The sequence below is a fragment of the Hyaloscypha bicolor genome (genome assembly GCF_002865645.1).
Source record: "Hyaloscypha bicolor E unplaced genomic scaffold K444scaffold_126, whole genome shotgun sequence".
NCBI lineage: Eukaryota > Fungi > Ascomycota > Leotiomycetes > Helotiales > Hyaloscyphaceae > Hyaloscypha > Hyaloscypha bicolor.
In genome coordinates this window covers 2,229,551-2,247,832 of record NW_020194628.1, presented here as the reverse complement: position 1 = coordinate 2,247,832, position 18,282 = coordinate 2,229,551, and the positions used below count along the sequence as shown (strand labels likewise).

Sequence of the window (18,282 nt, the reverse complement as noted above, 5' to 3'; positions counted from 1 at the left end):
TACTTGCTCAAAGTATTCTTGAGATGCCCAGGATCCAACCAATGTGCTCCCATGTAAATCAACCCCTCACAAGCATCACGCAGCTTCCAATGGCCAGAAGAAGCAAATCGATGGAGAGTTCATAATCTGGATCAGATGTAACAACATGCTCTGGGTGAACAGCAGAAAGGGTGATGATCCAAATGCATAACAGTTTCCTATGCATATATGATGTGCAACAAAACGACTTGCTTAGTTGTGGGATATCTTGACTTCCGGCTTCCGGCAAATCTCTAATAACAGCAGGTATCGCTACATTCATAAGAACGGTTGGCCAAGGCAAGACTTTGTTGTCAACAATGTGTTGGCCCAGTAAGATTCAAGTTACACGATCTCTACTCAAAGTACCCCTCACTGGCTGAACCCCCGACCAAGATAAACTGAAGTAACGACAGCACCTCCATTTGAGCGGCCAAACTGGGAGAGGCAATCCAGAACAAGAATTTCTCTCACTGAGCCGACAGGTGACACATAAAGAGACGGTGAGAGCACCTATTTTTGGGCAACATACCGCCGAATTCAACACACATGACTTGGTTTTAAATGCAAGCCCTTTGATTGGAAACGGTGAATTTGTATGAGTAACTCGAGTCACTTGAACAATGTACCCCCACTTCGAGTTTCTCAGGAAAAGGGTGCGGCTTGAAATAAATGCGCTCACGCAAGCAATTGAATGGCCGAGACAAGCGGCTGCCTGCAGCATGCAAAAGAAAACACTGGATAAAGTAAACTGCAAACTGCGCCAATCGGGACTTCCCCGCGGGGAAGCTTTGACTTTTGTGCAACCTGTGGCGGACAGAAATGAGAAAGACAGAAAAGTATTGGCGTAAGGACGAGATAGATGGCTACAGATCCATGTCGGGTCCTCGAGAGGTTGTACCGGGAGCCAATCCAGCGGCCGGATATAATACTCATGAATTCGAGCGAGAGGAAGGCTTAACGTGGAGTCGGCAAGGTGAGCATCGAGAAGGTAGATATTTGATAATTTGCAAGCCGGTCTGCCACGTTGGAAGCCTTCCTTGGCACAAAATTGATACCAACATGGTCGGTGACGAGGCGGTACAGTACGTGTTCTGCTGTTGAACAATCAGTCAAATAGCCGGTGTCTCCGCTGCACAGGCACAAGGCCGCTGAGTGGGAGCTGCATTGCTGCATTGCTGCACATCCTTTTGCCTCCAACGCTCCTACCTACCCTCTCTCGGTCTCCCGCAGTCCACGTTGACGGACGGGCAACCTCGCTCGTGGCTCGATCTGACCAATCTTGCCTCTGAGCAGATTTCTTTGATCACGCGCGTTTGAGTGCTGCAACACACACACAGCAGCGGAGGTCGCGTTCCGGAGACCCCAGCTGCTTGGAGCGTGCAGACCCAGCAACTCTGCTCCACTGGTTCGAGGATACCGAGATCAAGGGTCTTCGCTTGTGCAAAGAACCCTTCACACAGCTGCAACCGCCAGGATCTCCGGGTCTGGTCCAGGATCCAGAGGGAGAGAGAGAAAGGGGAGCAAGGAGGCTTAACGTGGGGTAGCGGTGGAACGCAGCAGCATGCCAGAGTCGGCCGGGATGGAGGGAGGGAGTGAGTGAGTAAGTGAGTGAGCGAGTGTTGGACAACATAAAGGCGCGACAGCACAGGCAGAAAGAAGTCCAGACCCGAAGTCGACGACAACGCGAAGCCTGGCCAAGTTCTCCTGGTCAAGGCAAGGCAGGCAGGCAACGCAAGGCAGGGCAGGGCAGGGCAGGGCAGGGCAGGGCAGGGCAAGGCTCCAGGTGAGTGAGATCTAGATTTCCTCCGTCAGCAGCATTCGACCTCCCACTAGCTCCCCTTCCGCACGATCGACCCTCGGCATCTCTGCGATAAGAGATTCGCGGAGGGGTCCAGTGCTGCCGTGCAGCCGGCGAAAGGAGGGAGGGCAATGCCGGATTCGCACCCGATCTCTCCTCAAAACCCCAAGAGCACTCACTGTACGCCGTGCGTATTTGGTATTTGGTGTTTCCCATCCAGGATTGGAACTTGGACGGTACTTGGACTGTACTTGCTATTGCAACGCGCTGACGATGCAGACGGCCCTTCTCCATCCCTATCCCCATCCCCATCCCCTTCATCTCGACGCCTGCCGTCCGCCGCAACATTCCCCTGACCGCAAGTCAGATTTGCTCCAGAGTCCCGAGAGCCGCTTTCTGATTCTCCCACTAATCTATCTCCCTTCTCAGATCTGCTCTGAGTCCGCTGGTACCGGGGACATCCACGTGCAAAGCACTTTCTCGGCGTCTTTCCCGCAGATTCGCAGTATTGTCCACTCAGCTACACCCACCAGCACCCACCAGCACCCGAATCCCAGCCCTCAACCCCCCGGTACTCCCACCTTTGCAGGCTAACAGCGCTGGCAGCCCAGAGGCACAACCTCGGGCTCTGCCGGATCATCCGCCTTGCCTCTCTGCTCGCAGTAAAAGTACAATTACTTCGAGGTACCTGTCCCGCCGGAACCTTGCCCCAAGAATCTCCTCTAATTTTACGCACCCAGGCCACACAACAAACTCCACATAATCCCAAGACTCCCGCCTCCCCTCCGACAGCAGCAAGCTTTGTTCGACACCTGACTGAGATCCCCACGTCACTCCACCGAGAATATGCGCCTCTGGAGGCATTCAAAAAAGCTTCAACGGCCGTGGCCGAGGCTGGGATCGAAAACGCTCTGATACTTCCAACACGTACCGAATAATACAAACTCCCTTCGATACGTATACGCCGTCCTTCTGGACATCATTCCCGAGTTACGCCATGTCTCCCACTCGATCTGCGAATGGCGTCTGCGTGTCAGCCTCGTCTCCGACAGAAACCAAACCTTCCATTCACGATTCCGCGGACTCGTTCACATATATCCTCCCGCCTCGTCCAAATCCCTCTGCTGATGCAGGGCTCTCTGTCAAGGTTCCTGGCGATGAACCCTCACCACCTTCGTCCCCAAATAGCCTCGACGTATTCACGATTGGCCCTGTTACCGCACTGAAGCTGTTATGTGCCGGCATTGAGGCACTGGTGAGGGTGACCGGAGATATCCCCCCAACACCACCTCCCACACATTCTACTCCTCCGAATATGCGTGGAATGCAAGCGGAGAAGGAGAATATAATCAGGAGCAACTCATACAAAAATCTCGCCGACCTAAACAAGCGACCAAGAACGCCATCAAGTTCCAGCGGAGGTTCGGAAGACATAGACGGCGTGAGCTTCAAGAAGGCTGCTCTAGGGAACCCAAATCTTGCCCCTGCCGAACCATATATCATCATCGGGGACAATGCGGAACCTCTAAACATCCAGCACAGCGCAATCACCCGCAAGTTCTACTCGAAACATCCTCCTCCAATTTCACTGGAAGACTACCTGATGCGAATTCACAAATTCTGCCCGATGTCTACAGCGGTCTACCTTGCAACAAGTTACTACATACACAAACTTGCAGTCGATGAACGAGCCATCCCAGTCACACGTCGCAACTGCCATCGACTATTACTAGCAGGTCTTCGAGTAGCTATGAAAGCATTGGAAGATCTCAGCTATCCACATTCGCGGTTCTCGAAGGTTGGCGGAGTGAGCGAAGGCGAGCTTGCTAGGCTCGAGATCAGCTTTTGCTTCCTGACTAACTTCGAATTCAAGACGAGCAAGGAGACACTCCTAGACCACGCCATCAGTTTGAAGGAGATATCTTCGCTACAAGGAGCTATGAATTTCATTCCGAGGCTACCATTGAAGACTAAGATGAGACCGAATGTAGGAGTTCAGGAAACAGTATTCGAGGTCACGGCAGATGCCTGCTAGAGCGACTAGAGGAAGAGCTCCCGCGCTTTTGGCGAAGTGGGCGGTTGGTGTCATAGAAGATGCTTGTTTCGGAATGCCAATATTCTCAAGGAAATGGTTGATTTAGGGTCAAAGGAATAGCGAGGGCTGCAACCTATACTTTGTTTGCATGAAGCATGGGAAGAGGGATATCTGCAAAGTTACGAGGCATGGACAGCATTTGGGGGCGTTTGGAAAGCCTGGGCGGAACTTTTCGTGGAGGCATTGCATTTGGGTACTGTTGTCCCCAGTGCCTGGCGTTTTGGAGGCAGGTCAGAATGGACATTGCCTGCTGGCCATTGAGGCATCTTGCGGTAAATTACTTAGCAAAATACCAGTAATAATTTGTGATTCAAAGTCCGATTTCTGTCTGATCATTGCACATCACGTGGCTATATTTTGTGACCTGCCACTTGAGGCTTGACGAATTGCCGTATTTATCACACCAGAATTGCCTGATCACTACTACTGTGCTGTACAAAGTACTGGCAGTGTGGTTCATATTCTTAATGCTGCAGTTGCTGAGACGGACCTTCCCTCCGTTGACATTTCCACGACGTTACATGATAATAAGCAGAGCGTTCTCGGCATCCAAAACAACACCACAACACAACAACGCTACCGAGCACCAACACAGCTAAAGCCCAAACCAAAAGAGTCGGCCAACCAAGAAACCTCAAAACCAAGTCACTCTTAAGCAGGAGATTGCATTTGGTAGCAGCAGCTCAGCTTAATCGACTCTCAAAACCTCGCAAGATGGCCGATGTCAAAGCTATATTAGCAGGCAAATACCCCGCCAAGGCCCACGCAAGGCGGGTGGTAGAATGGATGAGAGCGAAAAACCCCGGAGTTAGTGGAGTCCTATATTTGGAGGGACAAAAGACACGAATGATTGAGGACAATGATGAGACCCAGCCCTTCAGGTCTTGCTCTCCCCTCACCTCCCTTGACCCCACATTTCTGATAACTACCACTCTAGACAGCGTCGATTCTTCTACTACCTGACTGGCTGCGCGCTGCCCGACTCCTATTTCACATACGACATCGACAACGACAAATCCACACTCTTCATCCCACCCATCGAGCCCGAATCTGTAATCTGGTCCGGCTTGCCCCTCTCGGTGGACGAAGCTCTCTCCCTCTACGACGTCGACCAGGTCCTCACTACAGACCAAGTAGCCTCTACCATTGCACATCCTCACTCCTCGTCGGCCGTCTGGGCGATAGCAAATCAAGTCAGCGACCATATTACCTTTCTCGAATTCAACGAGAAGGACTTCTCTCTCCTCAAACTTGCTATCGAGGAATGCCGGGTCATAAAGGATGAATACGAGGTGGCTTTGACGAGACACGCAAATGATATTAGTACAATTGCACATACGGCGGTTTTGAAGGCTGTAAAACATGCGAAGAACGAGAGAGAGTTGGAAGCGATCTTTATTGCGAAGTCGATTTCGCATGGAGCGAGGGAACAGGCTTATCATTCTATTGTTGCCAGTATGTATATCCCGATTTTCCTTTCCGGACTCAAATGTCCCCCGAGTTGTGGTACATTCAACTTCCTAGAGAGTGATGCTGACTCGAGATTGTCCAGGTGGAACCGCGGCGGCAACATTGCACTATTTGAAGAATTCCGAGCCTCTGACAGGAAAGTTGAATCTATTGCTAGATGCTGGTGCTGAGTACGACTGCTACGCTTCTGATATTGTAAGATCATCCCAAATGACGACGTTCGTTCCGTTCTGATAGAACATAGACACGAACGTTCCCAATCAATGGACGATTCAGCTCAGAGAGCAGAGCAATTTATGATATTGTACTCCAAATGCAGAATGTCTGCACCAATATGCTGAAGGAAGGAGTTATATGGGATGCAGTTCATCTGACCGCTCATGAAATTGGTAAGGCCTTATTCCTTTCCTATGAGGGCCAGGGGTCTTGGAGCCGTTTCAAGAACCTTCGTGGCGTCCTTGTTCTTGTGTCTTGAGAGCAAGCAATCCTCGAAGCACTCACTCCCTTCGTCTCTTCTCAGTTCGTAATGCTGATTTTGCGCGCAGCAATCGAAGGTCTTCTTAAGCTTGGTATACTTCAAGGCGATAAGGAAGATATTTTAAAGACCAGAACCAGTGTGGCATTCTTTCCGCACGGCTTAGGACACTATCTGGGGATGGACACGGTAAGGCTCTTTTCGTATCTACGAAACTACTTACCTAATTTGCTGAGCAGCACGATACCGGCGGACATCCCAACTACGAAGACAAAGATTCCATATTTAGGTATCTGAGGGTCAGAGGCCCATTGCCTGCGGGTGCTATCATTACGGTTGAGCCCGGTGTAAGTTCACTCGTCGATATGACATCGAAGTTTTCAACTGATGGCAATAGATCTACTTCTGCCGATTCATCATCGAGCCATATCTCACAGATCCCGTTCACGCCGCGTACATAAACTTCGACGTGCTGAACAAATTCTGGGAAGTTGGAGGAGTGCGAATTGAAGATAACATCCTGATTACTAAAGATGGCTATGAGAACCTGACAACAGCGGTTAAGGACGTTACTAAGATGGAGGAGCTGATCAATGGATCATAAGATTATAATTGTGGTGATTGATATGTCGCTGGTTTAGGCATCGGTAGGAGCTTTGAGCATAACCTTCTTGCTATAACGGGGCCAGAACCGGGTGTCTCTTCTGCGACTTGGAAGTTTCATAAACCTACTTATTGGGTTCGCTGAACGCTTCTACAGAACTAGCATTAGACTTTGCGAGGGAAAAGCGTTATTATATGACATTCTGTGAAAGTCCGCCTCGAGATTCCCTCTGGATACACCTTTGCAAGGCATACAAAGGCCCAGCCACAAGATCACAATTGGCAGTTATTGCGGGAATCCGGAACCAAGGCTACTCTTTGTATACATTCATTTGAAGACCTGGCCTGTCTGTCCTTGGGGGCTCAATAATGCCGTGTCACGTGGCCGTGAATTCAAAGCCGTTCGAGCCCAATGCTTCCAGGAAAACCAAATTTTCAGAAATATAATATTATATATTATATTATAATCTGCGCCGTGGTGTCGGCCCCCCCGGGTTTAGCGGCCCCCCGATCGGGCAAGGCGCGCGCACGGGCCGGCCGCCGCTTTCGACGTCTATAAAGACCGCGCGCTGCCCCCCTCCTCGACCATCCTCCTCTTCCATCCTTCCCTAACACCTCCCGTCGCCCGGCCGCTCGGTCTCGTCATGCGCCTGCCTTTCCTAACCCATGCCACCTCCGTCGGCCTCACCGCAGCTGAGGACCCTTAGCGACGCGCGGTTTAAAGGCAGAATCCTCGATTCCCTCGATCTCCCACTCTATCTTCGATGCTCATCAGCATCTGCGACGGTGACCCCATCCTCCGAAGCACGTCGCATTGGCCGAGATACGAGCCTTGAGCTTGATCTCCATGCCACCCTCCCGCTCGCCGTCGCACCATCACGACCCTCAACCGCGCTGCTCGTCGGTGCCCTGCGACAGCCGACCTCTGCGCGTTACGACCATGGCCAATCAAGAAATGCCGCACGGCGACGCGGCCGGCTGCTGCCTAACTGCGCCGCAGGATTGATGGCGTGGTCCGGCGACGGCAGCGTCTCGGTGAGCTCCCCTGACCCCAGCGGAGGTGAGGGGTTTGCGTTTGCGTACTCAAAGGCTGATCTGCGACGAGAAGGGCCGATCTCTGCGTACGTGGCAGGAGGAGATTGGGTGGTTGGAGTTCTCAGAAGGGCTCCGGCATCCCGCGGTCCGAAATCTCGAGCGCCCCCTCCTTTCAAACACGGTCACACTACCCTGCCTGTCGACGCAGCTGCAGCTGCGATTCACGTTCCCTTCGTCCGAGCTAGCTAATACAGAGATGGAGAGATGAGGGAGCCCATCCTAGGTCCTAAAGGCAGGGCGGAGGAGCAGGAATTGCAGATCCCCTCACGATCTCTCGATCGGCGGCGACGCTTTGTCGGATACATGGGTGGGACGGGCTGGCGGCGAAGTGCAGGCAGGTCCGGAGCCTGCTGACCTCGGGACTCTGCAACATCCAGCCCCTCGTATTCCTGGCAGAATAAGTCGGGCGCCTTGGGGCCTGCATGAGGGTCGTTTCCCCTGCACACTGGCGCTGAGGAGTGCGTCAGCCGATCGGTCTGCTGTTTAGGAAGGTCGCATGAGCTCAGCTCTACATGGGGGCGGGTTGAATCTCATACAGCGTTGCGCACTGCCTCGCGGGCGGACTTCTCCAGCCCTGGCAAAAGCAAGGCGTATCTCACGGAGTGCAGGAAGCAGAGACCGATGCAAGGGGAGGGGAGGGTTTCATGCGCTGTGCCGTGTCTTGCGGTGCTTTGGGCGGATGGGGAACGGGCTGGCGATGTTTGGCATGGCAGTTGTGAGCGGCAAATGGGCACCAGAGGGCGATGTGGGAGGACGGGTCCATATCTTCAGTTCAGCGTTACCTGTGGGCCGGCCATTTAAATCTTCCATATCTCCTACTCCTTCAATAAGATCGCAGGTTATGAAATCAGCAGTTTTGCCAGGACCCCAACTTCTTATCTTATCCACTTGAAATTCTTTCGCCATGGCTACTGTCGATTTGAGCCACGTTCAATTCTGGCGGCCCCCTTTGAACCCAACACCCTCCAAACGTCGTGCTTCACCGCACACGCGCAAGAATGGCAGATCTGGCTCGGCAACCAGCTCGCGCGGCCAGCCAGCGTCACTGCACAACAGAGCTGACGAAATACTCGGGCGCGACAAGCAGCCCAAGTCTGCCGTCGCACCGACTCAGCACCAGGGGCGTGACTCTGTATTTCAGCAGGAAGGTGACGCAGTCGGAGCTCAAGGTGCGATGAGAGAGAATTCTAGGGATGAACCTGGCTAATCTGTTGTGTGCATTCGCAGGCCGCCATAACGACCCCGCCAACGGCGATGGCGAAGCAGACGACAGTCAGCCCTCCATCGACGAGCTCCTGGCTTTTTCGAGCAAAGGGATCTCGACAGTATACCAGAACTCTGAGGATATCCCCCAGCGCCTCGAGGGGCCTACTCTGAACACAAGTGGGAGCCGTCTCGATCCGAGCCCCAGACCAGATAATGGCGTGGGTAACAGCCAAGGCACTCGAGGTATGCGCCATGGCTCCCCATCACTGCATATCAAGCACCCGGCTAACCTATACGCAGAGAGGCCGGTGGTTCTCGAAGATGACGAATCATATACTCCCGAACTCACGCCTGCCGAAGCCGTTTCCGTCTCGGTCGACGCCGGCGCTGATCCCGCCTCCGGGCTGAGCAAAGGGCCCTGGTGGGATGTCGAAGACGGGTGCTATGTCGACGACGACTTCCACCCAATTCCTCTGCTCGAGCAGGAAGGTTTGGCCTCGACGCCCGCGCTCGCCCAGCCTCACTCTCATCACGATCCCCCTGGGTCCTCACAGGACCAGACCAGCCAATATGATAATGACGGAATAGGAGGCACACCAGACGAGCCGGCGCCCCCCACTCTACCCCAGCCGTTGGGCGAGAGCGATGGAGGAGGGAGTGATGAAAACGCCTCTGAGCTTGAAAGAGACATGCAACTGGCTTTCGAAGAGCAGGAGAAGTCGTCGTCGGCTCCCGCTCCCGGCTCGCCACGCCCTCGCCGTCCCTCTGCTGAGCCGCCGCACCCTCACACTGAGCAGGAACATGATCGAGGCGGGGCTAGCTGTGGCAGATCAGAGGAGCTCGGGCGTTGCCCTCCACGTCGCAGTCAGGACCGGGGGGAGGAGGCACAAGAGCAACGGCAGCGACAGGAGGTAGCAGTAGAGCTGATGAGGGAGGACGACGGCGGCGACGGCGAGGAGCCGGGGGAACGGGGAGAGAAGCGGCGGCGCCCGGACGAGACTGAGATTGGCAGCGACATCCAACACCCCGAAGCCAGCGATTGCAGCCATGGTATAGGCGACGAGGATGACGAGGATCCACGACCTGCGAAACGGCGGAGGCTTCCCTCGACCGACAACGCTCTGACACTACCCGGTGAGCCGGCACCCGTAGCTAACGACGACGACCACCCTTCGCGAACCTCTCGGAGCCCCTCCGTTACGGCGGAGTCGGCGCCATTCGCGGAGTATCAGGAGTGGCCCTTTCGAGGGTACCTAAAACGCACCAAGATTGGGGACAAGACGATATACAGTCTCGAGTTCCAGCTGCCGCATGTCCAGGAGCACGAGCACCTCCACTCCGAAGCCTTGGGCATGCGTTCTGACAAGGAGACGGCCGCAGAGGCTGCAACCCCTCACGACGCCAGCGCACCTTCCAGGATGCATCCCGCCACCGTTCGTCCTCGGATAAAGCGTCTTCGGTGGACAGATGAAGAGGATGCGACGGTGCTCAAGATGAAGGACGAGGATGGCTGCTCGTGGGAAGAGATCGCTAAAGCCCCTTTGCTCCTCCCCCACCGGACCCCAGAGGCGATCCAGCAGCACTACTATGCGATCCGAGCGGGTGTTGATGAAGCCGATGTCTTGGATGGCCAGCAGCAGAAGAGACGGCGAGGCCGGCCCCGGAAGCAAACTTGAGGCTGGCTGTGAAGTTGTAGGAAGGGCATGAGATTTTCAGAGGTCGATGGTTTTGTCGATGGACATTACGGATTGACGGTCCTGGAGACTGTCATGTTGGGTGTTAGCAATGTGGTTTCATTTGAGCTTGCTTTCTCCTGCTCGTTTCCTTTATAAAGAGCAGTTTGATTGGGACATGAGAAGATCACAAATCAGGCTAGCGAACAATATTGTTATACAAGAAGCCTTCGTGCGAACTGCTTTTCAACGTGTTGCATGTGACTTACCGATTAGGTATAGTCAGGCCTGTTGCTGAAGCACGACAGTTTGGCCTGAGTGCCTGAGGTAAAATTTAAAAAAAAGGCCGCTACGGCGTGGCACGCTTGCTGAGACTCGCGTACCGGAGGCACACCTTGAGTCACCCTCTGGACCTCTGCTCTTCTGGTACTATTTAACAGCTACAAAAGATATTTTCCAAAACATTCAGAAAGTTTTCAAGCTCCCATGGCCTTCTAAATACCTAACTCCCTCCCTCTTGTTCGAGAACCGTCTACACTGATTCGCCAATACTTCCGCGTAGTTTAATCATGGCGACTGTCGTACCTGAAAATGTTCCCCCCAGCGCAGGCTGGACATCTTATGATGGTTGGGATTACAACGGCATGAAAGAGCGTCTTGAGAGATTCATGAGTATTATCAACAAGTCCTCTCTCGTGGAGCACACCCAACTCATCATCGGTCAACCGGTCTCGATTAGTGAAGCCTTCTCTGCTGGGCAATTTTGGTGCTGCTTCGAACTCCTGGCGGTCGACGGCCGCCTCATCATTGCACGCGTGCGGCTCCCTAGGCACCCTGATAGTACTAGCGCCAATAAGCATTCTGAGCTGTATTCAATCGAGTGTGAAGTTGCGACAATGAAGTTCCTCCACGAGAACGTTACAGGCGTCCCGTTCCCCAGACTGTACGCCTATGAAGGCCCAGGGTCGCAAAGGGCAGGAAATGTTGGCGCGGCCTACATGCTCATTGAAGGGTTTTATGGCAACACTATGCAAGATGTGCAATTTAATATTTGCGAGCTTCCGGTGCGACCCTCTTCATATTCCTCCCGTATTAGTTTTCCTAATCCCGCTGGAGCAGATCTCAACACAGGAGCACATCATCACACAGTGGACTTCCGTCCAAGCCGAACTAGCGACTTTCACATTTCCACAAATTGGCTCAATCTCCCACTTCTCCAAAGACACCGGTGCTATTATCGGCAAACTCTCTACAGCCGTAGCAGAAGGCCTCTCAAATGATGGCCCGTTTACGGAAGCATGGGACTATTTCACTGCTGTCGCAGATGCTAAATTCCGTCACGCCTGCAAAAATGATGCCGCTAACGACGACAGCAGCTTTTTTTCTAGACTGGGTCCTTTCGTGTTCAAAGACATCGTGCACAATGCAGCCCTTTTCAAAACTGGTGGGGGGCCGTTCCACTTCAACCATATGGACATGGGAACGCAGAATATCCTCATCGATCAGGACTTTAATTTTCTCGCTATAATCGACTGGGAATTTGCTCAGACGGCGCCTTGGGAGGTCAACCACTACCCAATGCCCTTTCCGCTCATCTCTGCCGACGCAAAGACCGACTGCATTCTACAAAACCCGGACCACATAGCACACCGCAACGTATCCCGCCAAGTTGCAGCACGGAAAATGTACCGACAGAAGTTTCGAGATGCGGAGGAGCAGGCACTCAAGAGTAGAGGAAGATCCTCACAGAAGTCAATAGCCGATGTGCTAGACGGGGCTGCATCCAGAATCTACGCCATACTTGAAAAGTTCGGCGTTTTCGAAGGCATGGAAGAAGAACTTACCTACGAAATGGTACGATTAGCTTATGGATTCGATCGTGAAGAGGCAAAGAAATATCTCAATGAGATGGAAGCCAAAATGAAGGGGCAATGATTAGTCTCTGGCAAGAGAAAGTATGTTGAGATCAAGTTTATTGCCTAGAGATTAAAAGAAACATATTTTGCAGCTTATTGAACGCCCTACTCCGAATCATTCCCGTTCCTCCATAACGAAAGCTACAACAAATGAATGCTCTACATATCCCCAAGTAGACCTAGCTCACCCCCATCCAACACAACTAGCCCGTCAAGAGTAGATGCAGTCCTCGCTGGATGCTCTACCTAGATTTGACAATTATCATGAGCATTACGTTCAGACGAAGGAGAGTAATCAGGTGCACGTACTTGGGACAGGTGTGCGAGGTACCTTGTGCGTAGACTGCACCACAAGAGGAGCACATGCTCTGATTGTTCGAGGACTTTCCGAGCCTTGGTGCTGGCGTTTGAGCCCCAGCATTGTTTATGGAGAGATTCTCGATCTGGTTGGCCATGTTTTCTGATGACTGAAGAGGCAGGGAAGGATACCAGGGTTTGTTAAGAAGCTGATAATAGATACTGTAGGAATGCGGTGTTGCCGTTGACAAAGGGCAGTTGACAAAGGGCACTCTAGGGGCTTTAAATACTTCGAGTATGTCGATGTGGACCTTAAGCAGACTGCCATGGGTCGTCTCAACATCACGCCGCCGTACCGATGAAGTCATGAGTCACATTCCCCGAATACGCCCAGCGCAGCTCTTCTGTCACTTCATGTGGCAGGTAGTAGGAGCCAACCATGGCATAAGAGAGTGCACTGAAATTCCCGAAAAGCTGGTTGAGGAGGCTGAGAATACGGCTCAGTCTGCGAGCAGGCCCTGGTCGAGACACATCATGACCAGAGAGTCTGTTCCTTGATTTATTCTCCCCCAATAGAAGGCTTCCTTTCTTATCAGTGCATATTGTTGCCTAGACAATTGTTGTCAACAACAATCCATTAATTGGATTCGAGCGGTTCCGAAAAGTGCATGGTAATCAGGCCAAGAGGGTGTGAGAGCAGGTGCCTGTTCAGAACTGATTCTACCCCGCGCTGTGGCACGTTTCTCGCATCCCTGCCCCCCCCCCCTGCGTGGCGGGTCACCGCTTAGACGAGGGCGGCGAGGCTTCAGACACTCAATCATGATGGGTTCTGTGCCTCACCTGCGGCTGATTGCGGAGCGACCCGCAAGTCGTCCGGGTGGCTGAAATCATGACCCCAAGCTTTGCAGGCTCTTAAATCTAGGCGAGAGTTTGGCTGCCTGACGATAACCTTTCACGCCATATGTCAAAATGGAAACTTCGCACGAGCGCCTATCAATTTGAAAGTAAGGCTTTCTTGCAGATTTATCGTAACCAGATATGCGACTGCATCCTAGTCGAGAAACTCCAACACATCTAGCCAATACTCCTTTCGTTCACCGAGTACTCGCTCTCGTGGCGCCTCCCTATTCTGGAAACCCAGAATCCTGCACTTCTGCCTCTTCACACTACAGCAGGGCGGGGCCCCTCAGCTCTGAACGGCCCGGCAGACCCAATATAGCCTTAGTATGCAGCGTTACAGCACAGGGCGTTTCTGACGTGTTCAGCCACGGCATGTGACATTAATCAAGGCCGTATTTTGAGCCGCATTCCGAGTCTCAATTCCGTTACATTTCGTGTCCCTCTGGTCGTTTGCCCGACTCGCCTCCTATATCAAGTGATTTTTTTATGCTTCTCTTTCCGCGACGTGGCAATCAGGTAATGAGGCTCGCTTGTCGGTGGGGCTTATAAAGAAGGTGGGTCGCGCGATTGAGGCAGTTATTTAGGGATGCACCAGTGCACGTGATACTATCCGTAACGCAGGAAGAAGGAAGGCGGATCGGTATGACCAGGAGATTCCTACCAGTCTTGGGAATATCTAGAAGTCCTTCGCGTAGTAGCTTAAATAGTACTTAATCATTGTTTTGAAGTTCTTATTTAATAAAATATCATTGTCATCAAACTCATTCTCTTCCGTCAGATAATTTCATGCCTCAGGTATAAATATTTAGTTCTAGTCGAGCTCGTAACACGTGATAAAGCACGGCTGGCCCAGGTGGCCGGGGGCTAAAAGTCTGAGTTAGCCGAGCCAACAGGCTTGTGCCCAGAAAACCTTCTCCTCCCAAACAAACATCGTCCGTCGCGAATCCGCCCTTGACCGAACACACTTCCAATCTATCACTGCACCCTGATCTTTTCTGTCCTACAATAAGGACACCTTGACACGCTACAGTCTGGGCACGACTCGACCAAAATTCCAATGCTTGCCTTTCCGCATGCACACTGTTTAAGCGTGCGTGTTACTGTAGGTACTGACGTGGATTTTGATTTGGGGCCTTACGCAATGCCAGATGTGAACATATCTCTTCCCTTTCTTGCCTTTCGGGGGTCTTGAGGGTGGCGGGTCGTCTTTACGCTTATTTACTGGCGGGTCGTCTTTACGCTTTTTTCCTCGCGGGTTGGGGTCTACAAGCTGGTAGGGTGGCGGGTCGCCCTTCTGTGACATATTCTCGTGCGATATGTAAACAAGTAGGAAATATGAGGCTGGAAGCAGAGTTGTGCTCGGGCTTGGCGGTGGTCTCGGGTATGTAGCGAGTAGAAACAAGCCAATTGTCGGGCCGCCGCTTTGAACAAATACGGTCGCCGCCTTCAGTAGCGGTTACATTGGGCGGCCTAGCGAGCCAATAGCATTCTTCCAAGTACTGAAAGTTAGGTTTCGGTGGCCAGTTCGGAAAGTTTGCTCTGGACACGGGTTTGCGACTTGCGCATTTTCGAAGGGCAATGGAACAGTCCGCCTCCTGCTCTTGGGGAACGAAAAACAGATGAGCGGAAAGAAAGTCATTCCGCTCCCCAGTTCCCAAGTGAGGTCTCTTCTTTGACTGGCGTTGCAGGCGCGCGTTTCAGCAGTGACAGGAAATGATTGGCAGACGCATTTCCGAGTAAGCGATACTTGTCAGTCGAAAACAGCATTCTGGACAGCCAATCACGCAGGCAGGGTGAACTCCAGGGTCACCTTAGCATTTAGGGAACCAGACAACATTTTCCTTTTCCCAGGCGGGTACGGTATTGCAGGGCTTATGTATGACTAGTAGAAATCTACTGGTCATACCGAACCGCTTTCCTGCTTTCTAAGTATTTCCAAGGCTGGTAGAAATCTACTGGTCTCACCGAAACCGCTTCCTAGATATTTCCAAGGCCGGTAGAATTCTACTGCTCTCACCGAAACCGCCTTTCCTGCTTCCTTGATATTTCCAAGGCCGGTAGAATTCTACTGGTCATATGGCCATAGAAGAAGACGACGGATGCTGGCCTAAAGAATCGACCTCCGCAGGACAGGATTGAAGTTTGCACGTGATATCATAAAGCCAATAATTTTGATTCTGGAGGGCTATAAGGTGAGGTTTGTTTGGATCTTCGATGCAGGGAGGCCACATCATTCCACGCGAGCTAAGACCACGCCGCAGATACAACAGGAGTCGGCCATAATTCGTGGTGGAGGTTGAAAAAGTTGAACTATCAAGCACGGTCAAACCGAGCTAACACCGAGCCAAGGCAAAGGCTGTTGCGGCCTTACAGCGATATTAGTAGAGGAGCCGTGATTGGGTCCAGGAATGGTCTTGGTAGGAGCGTTCCGACGTTCGTAATACCACCTCCGAACAATTGGTTCGGATGGTCGGTGGAAGGAGTGGAAGTATTTGGGAAGAGATTTAAAGCTGGCTTAGTTTTTTCTCCTTTATACTCTCTCCTTGTTAGAGCTAGGAACATTTACTCAATAACAGACCCACCGGTAGATAGGTGTTTGGAAAATGTGAAGTTTAGCTATACCTTGTTGTGCTTGAATTGGGTACTTTGATACTCCTTCATTCAAAATACTAAGCCAGTGGATATCCTAAGAATGTATTATCTTCACACTTTGACTCTGAAGAAGCTTCAAATCATCCAAAACATTAACCGCACGAAATTAAGTCTCGAATTCAATTAGAAGCTATCCTTCGCTCTCCCGACCCTCCTACCGAATCGCTGACACCCCAAGTGCTGATCGAGTAGAGCAAACCCAAATCTATAAGTTGTGTAAACGCTATAATGATAGCGCCAACAAGAGCAAGTAAACAGTTTGCAAAAACCATTCCTCCTTCTGCTGTAATAAAACATGGGAGGCCCCCCGTCCTTAATAGTATGATATATAAATTAAGCACAGAACTGAGAAGGAAAAATACACATGAAAGGGAGGAGATGAGACCAATTATAACCAGGGCCGCCTTGATGCTGTTAGGTTCCCTAAAAGTATTTAACTCTCTGGATCACAATACTAACACTACTTCTAATCCAAATCCAAGAAGCGAAAATCCTTTAAGACGCTCAGAAGGGAGTTGTGTCTTGGTGAAAATACCATTTCTGAGTAAGGGCCGATTTTTGAAGGCGTGCGTTAAGGCATGTAATTTTGAAATCCTTCATATCAAAAAAAATCAAAAAAACCTTAGGAGCGCCTGGTAGACGAATGGTATGAAGGTGTAATGGAATGGAGTGAGAGAGGGGGAGTTGGGACTAAAAATGGATACGGCAAAAAGCGGAGGTAGCTAAAAAATCCCTCGAAATCTGGTATCCTGGCATTAAAAATGTCCCCCGACCTCGGGAATCCCTATATATTGTTCTGACAAACGTAGTAGAAAATGATAACAGAGCTAGAATAGGTGTTGCTAGCGAATAGGGTATAGGCCGAAGGTCAATGACTGGCTATCTCAATGTGCCTTTAATACTCTTTAGCCTTACTATGGCTGGAAACTTTTGCGGTCAGTAGTCAGTAGCCGCCTACATATGTCACTTTGCGCTATTTCTACCTAATGGCTACTACTATACAAATAGTTCAAATTACCTTGCAGTAGTCTGAGTTAATAGGAATAAACGCAAGAGAGTTAAAAGTACTATACTATATAGTTTGAAATTAGCTTTAGTTCCGAATACTCTATATCGCAAACATATTTAGACCCATATTACTTGGCAAAGTCGCCGTACGAAAGGCTAAACGTATTATAGGTAGTATAGCGGCATTAAGCTACGAGGTGCCGAATAGCGTTATTACTATTTCTACTAACCTAGCCACTACTATATATAGTTAGGTTATTTGCGGAAGTATTATAATAATTAAGGAAACTATAACGAAAATCATCTACTTCGCCTATAATAATAAAATTTATAATACTAGTAATATCGTAAAAGTGGGCAATAATTATAGAGGAGGTTTCGGGACGGAGATATATAGCCCTTGCTCTAACTTAAACGTCTATCCTAAAGAAGACTACTCTAACTTTAATTACCTTCCTAAAGATAATAATGCCAGGAGAGATTTAGATTTCGTACTATGAATTCGATAGGCTCAAGGAGATAACTAAATACTAGATTATATTTATATATAACCGAACTATGAGCCCAAATACTTCTCCGGACAAAGCAGCCCTTGATTCTCACTCCAGAATTTGCCAGGCGTTATGCTTCCTTGGTATTAGGATATTCGAATATAATAAGAATAGCCTTATAATACTAGAGGCCCTACTTATAAATTGGGTATACGAGTGGAATAAGCTAGCCTTTAACTGGTATGCGGCGGATCCAGATACTACGGAAAGACTAAAAGAACAGGTATCCCGCCGCTACTAGAGCCTTAATAAACTAATGACTATTATGGTAATATGGATATAGGGGAAGGATAAGGACAGGCTGCTAGAGCCGGGGAGGAAACTGATAAAGATTAATGACGAGAATAAATTAAATAAATATGACGGACATTTACGTAATCCTTTAATCGTTAAGCTTCCTTAGCGTAGACTATTACGACAGGGACACGCTAATTACGGACCGGATGCGTAAGCGGCACCCTTGGCTATATAACGAAAAACTGCGGTCCAAGGCGATTCAGTATACACGTGGTGCCTGGCAGC

At 50.8% G+C, this 18,282-nt stretch overlaps 7 protein-coding genes across 7 annotated transcripts; 6 read left to right on the top strand and 1 right to left on the bottom strand.

Annotated features, from left to right (window-relative positions):
• Positions 1–840: 840 nt before the first annotated feature.
• K444DRAFT_634198 (uncharacterized protein) lies at positions 841–2,413 on the top strand (the record flags this gene model as incomplete). Its single annotated transcript, XM_024883717.1, has 5 exons — positions 841–1,103; positions 1,359–1,613; positions 1,656–1,804; positions 1,897–2,006; positions 2,249–2,413. 5 exons carry the CDS (start codon positions 841–843, stop codon positions 2,411–2,413), a joined length of 942 nt encoding a protein of 313 aa, XP_024732273.1.
• Positions 2,414–2,816: 403 nt separating this feature from the next.
• On the top strand, positions 2,817–3,854 carry K444DRAFT_646021 (cyclin-domain-containing protein; the record flags this gene model as incomplete). The annotated part of the gene is made up of 1 exon (XM_024885157.1): positions 2,817–3,854. One exon carries the CDS (start codon positions 2,817–2,819, stop codon positions 3,852–3,854), a length of 1,038 nt encoding a protein of 345 aa, XP_024732272.1.
• Positions 3,855–4,325: 471 nt separating this feature from the next.
• Positions 4,326–6,772, top strand: K444DRAFT_569451 (putative Xaa-Pro aminopeptidase pepP). Its single transcript, XM_024877235.1, has 7 exons — positions 4,326–4,795; positions 4,852–5,369; positions 5,467–5,579; positions 5,629–5,773; positions 5,930–6,048; positions 6,099–6,206; positions 6,257–6,772. Exons 1-7 carry the CDS (start codon positions 4,629–4,631, stop codon positions 6,461–6,463), a joined length of 1,377 nt encoding a protein of 458 aa, XP_024732271.1. The 5' UTR covers positions 4,326–4,628; the 3' UTR covers positions 6,464–6,772.
• Positions 6,773–8,104: 1,332 nt separating this feature from the next.
• K444DRAFT_104018 (uncharacterized protein) lies at positions 8,105–9,312 on the top strand. The gene is made up of 3 exons (XM_024870274.1): positions 8,105–8,726; positions 8,785–8,981; positions 9,064–9,312. Exons 1-3 carry the CDS (start codon positions 8,462–8,464, stop codon positions 9,169–9,171), a joined length of 570 nt encoding a protein of 189 aa, XP_024732270.1. The 5' UTR covers positions 8,105–8,461; the 3' UTR covers positions 9,172–9,312.
• Positions 9,313–9,942: 630 nt separating this feature from the next.
• Positions 9,943–10,483, top strand: K444DRAFT_617806 (uncharacterized protein; the record flags this gene model as incomplete). The annotated part of the gene is given in 2 exon segments (XM_024881204.1): positions 9,943–10,292; positions 10,309–10,483. Coding segments are annotated over 2 exon segments (314 nt in total), but the record flags the coding sequence as incomplete, so codon positions are not given.
• Positions 10,484–11,005: 522 nt separating this feature from the next.
• On the top strand, positions 11,006–12,371 carry K444DRAFT_538473 (uncharacterized protein; the record flags this gene model as incomplete). Its single annotated transcript, XM_024875543.1, has 2 exons — positions 11,006–11,500; positions 11,556–12,371. 2 exons carry the CDS (start codon positions 11,006–11,008, stop codon positions 12,369–12,371), a joined length of 1,311 nt encoding a protein of 436 aa, XP_024732268.1.
• A 1,890-nt stretch (positions 12,372–14,261) lies between these two features.
• K444DRAFT_617802 (uncharacterized protein) lies at positions 14,262–14,859 on the bottom strand. The gene is made up of 2 exons (XM_024881203.1): positions 14,688–14,859; positions 14,262–14,629 (listed from the first exon to the last, which is right to left on the bottom strand). Exons 1-2 carry the CDS (start codon positions 14,850–14,852, stop codon positions 14,525–14,527), a joined length of 270 nt encoding a protein of 89 aa, XP_024732267.1. The 5' UTR covers positions 14,853–14,859; the 3' UTR covers positions 14,262–14,524.
• Between the last annotated feature and the right edge of the window lie 3,423 nt (positions 14,860–18,282).

Bases quoted from the DNA above. Each gene is read 5' to 3' on its own strand.
- K444DRAFT_617802 (XM_024881203.1), bottom strand. From the start codon at position 14,852: ATGTCACAGAAGGGCGACCCGCCACCCTACCAGCTTGTAGACCCCAAC. The intron at 14,630-14,687 runs GTAAGGCCCCAA...ACGCTTAAACAG, and splicing joins ATGTTCACATCTGGCATTGC to TGTGCATGCGGAAAGGCAAG.
- K444DRAFT_104018 (XM_024870274.1), top strand. From the start codon at position 8,462: ATGGCTACTGTCGATTTGAGCCACGTTCAATTCTGGCGGCCCCCTTTG. The intron at 8,727-8,784 runs GTGCGATGAGAG...GTGCATTCGCAG, and splicing joins TGACGCAGTCGGAGCTCAAG to GCCGCCATAACGACCCCGCC. The intron at 8,982-9,063 runs GTGGGTAACAGC...ACCTATACGCAG, and splicing joins GCCCCAGACCAGATAATGGC to AGAGGCCGGTGGTTCTCGAA.
- K444DRAFT_569451 (XM_024877235.1), top strand. From the start codon at position 4,629: ATGGCCGATGTCAAAGCTATATTAGCAGGCAAATACCCCGCCAAGGCC. The intron at 4,796-4,851 runs GTCTTGCTCTCC...CTACCACTCTAG, and splicing joins GATGAGACCCAGCCCTTCAG to ACAGCGTCGATTCTTCTACT. The intron at 6,049-6,098 runs GTAAGGCTCTTT...TTTGCTGAGCAG, and splicing joins ACTATCTGGGGATGGACACG to CACGATACCGGCGGACATCC.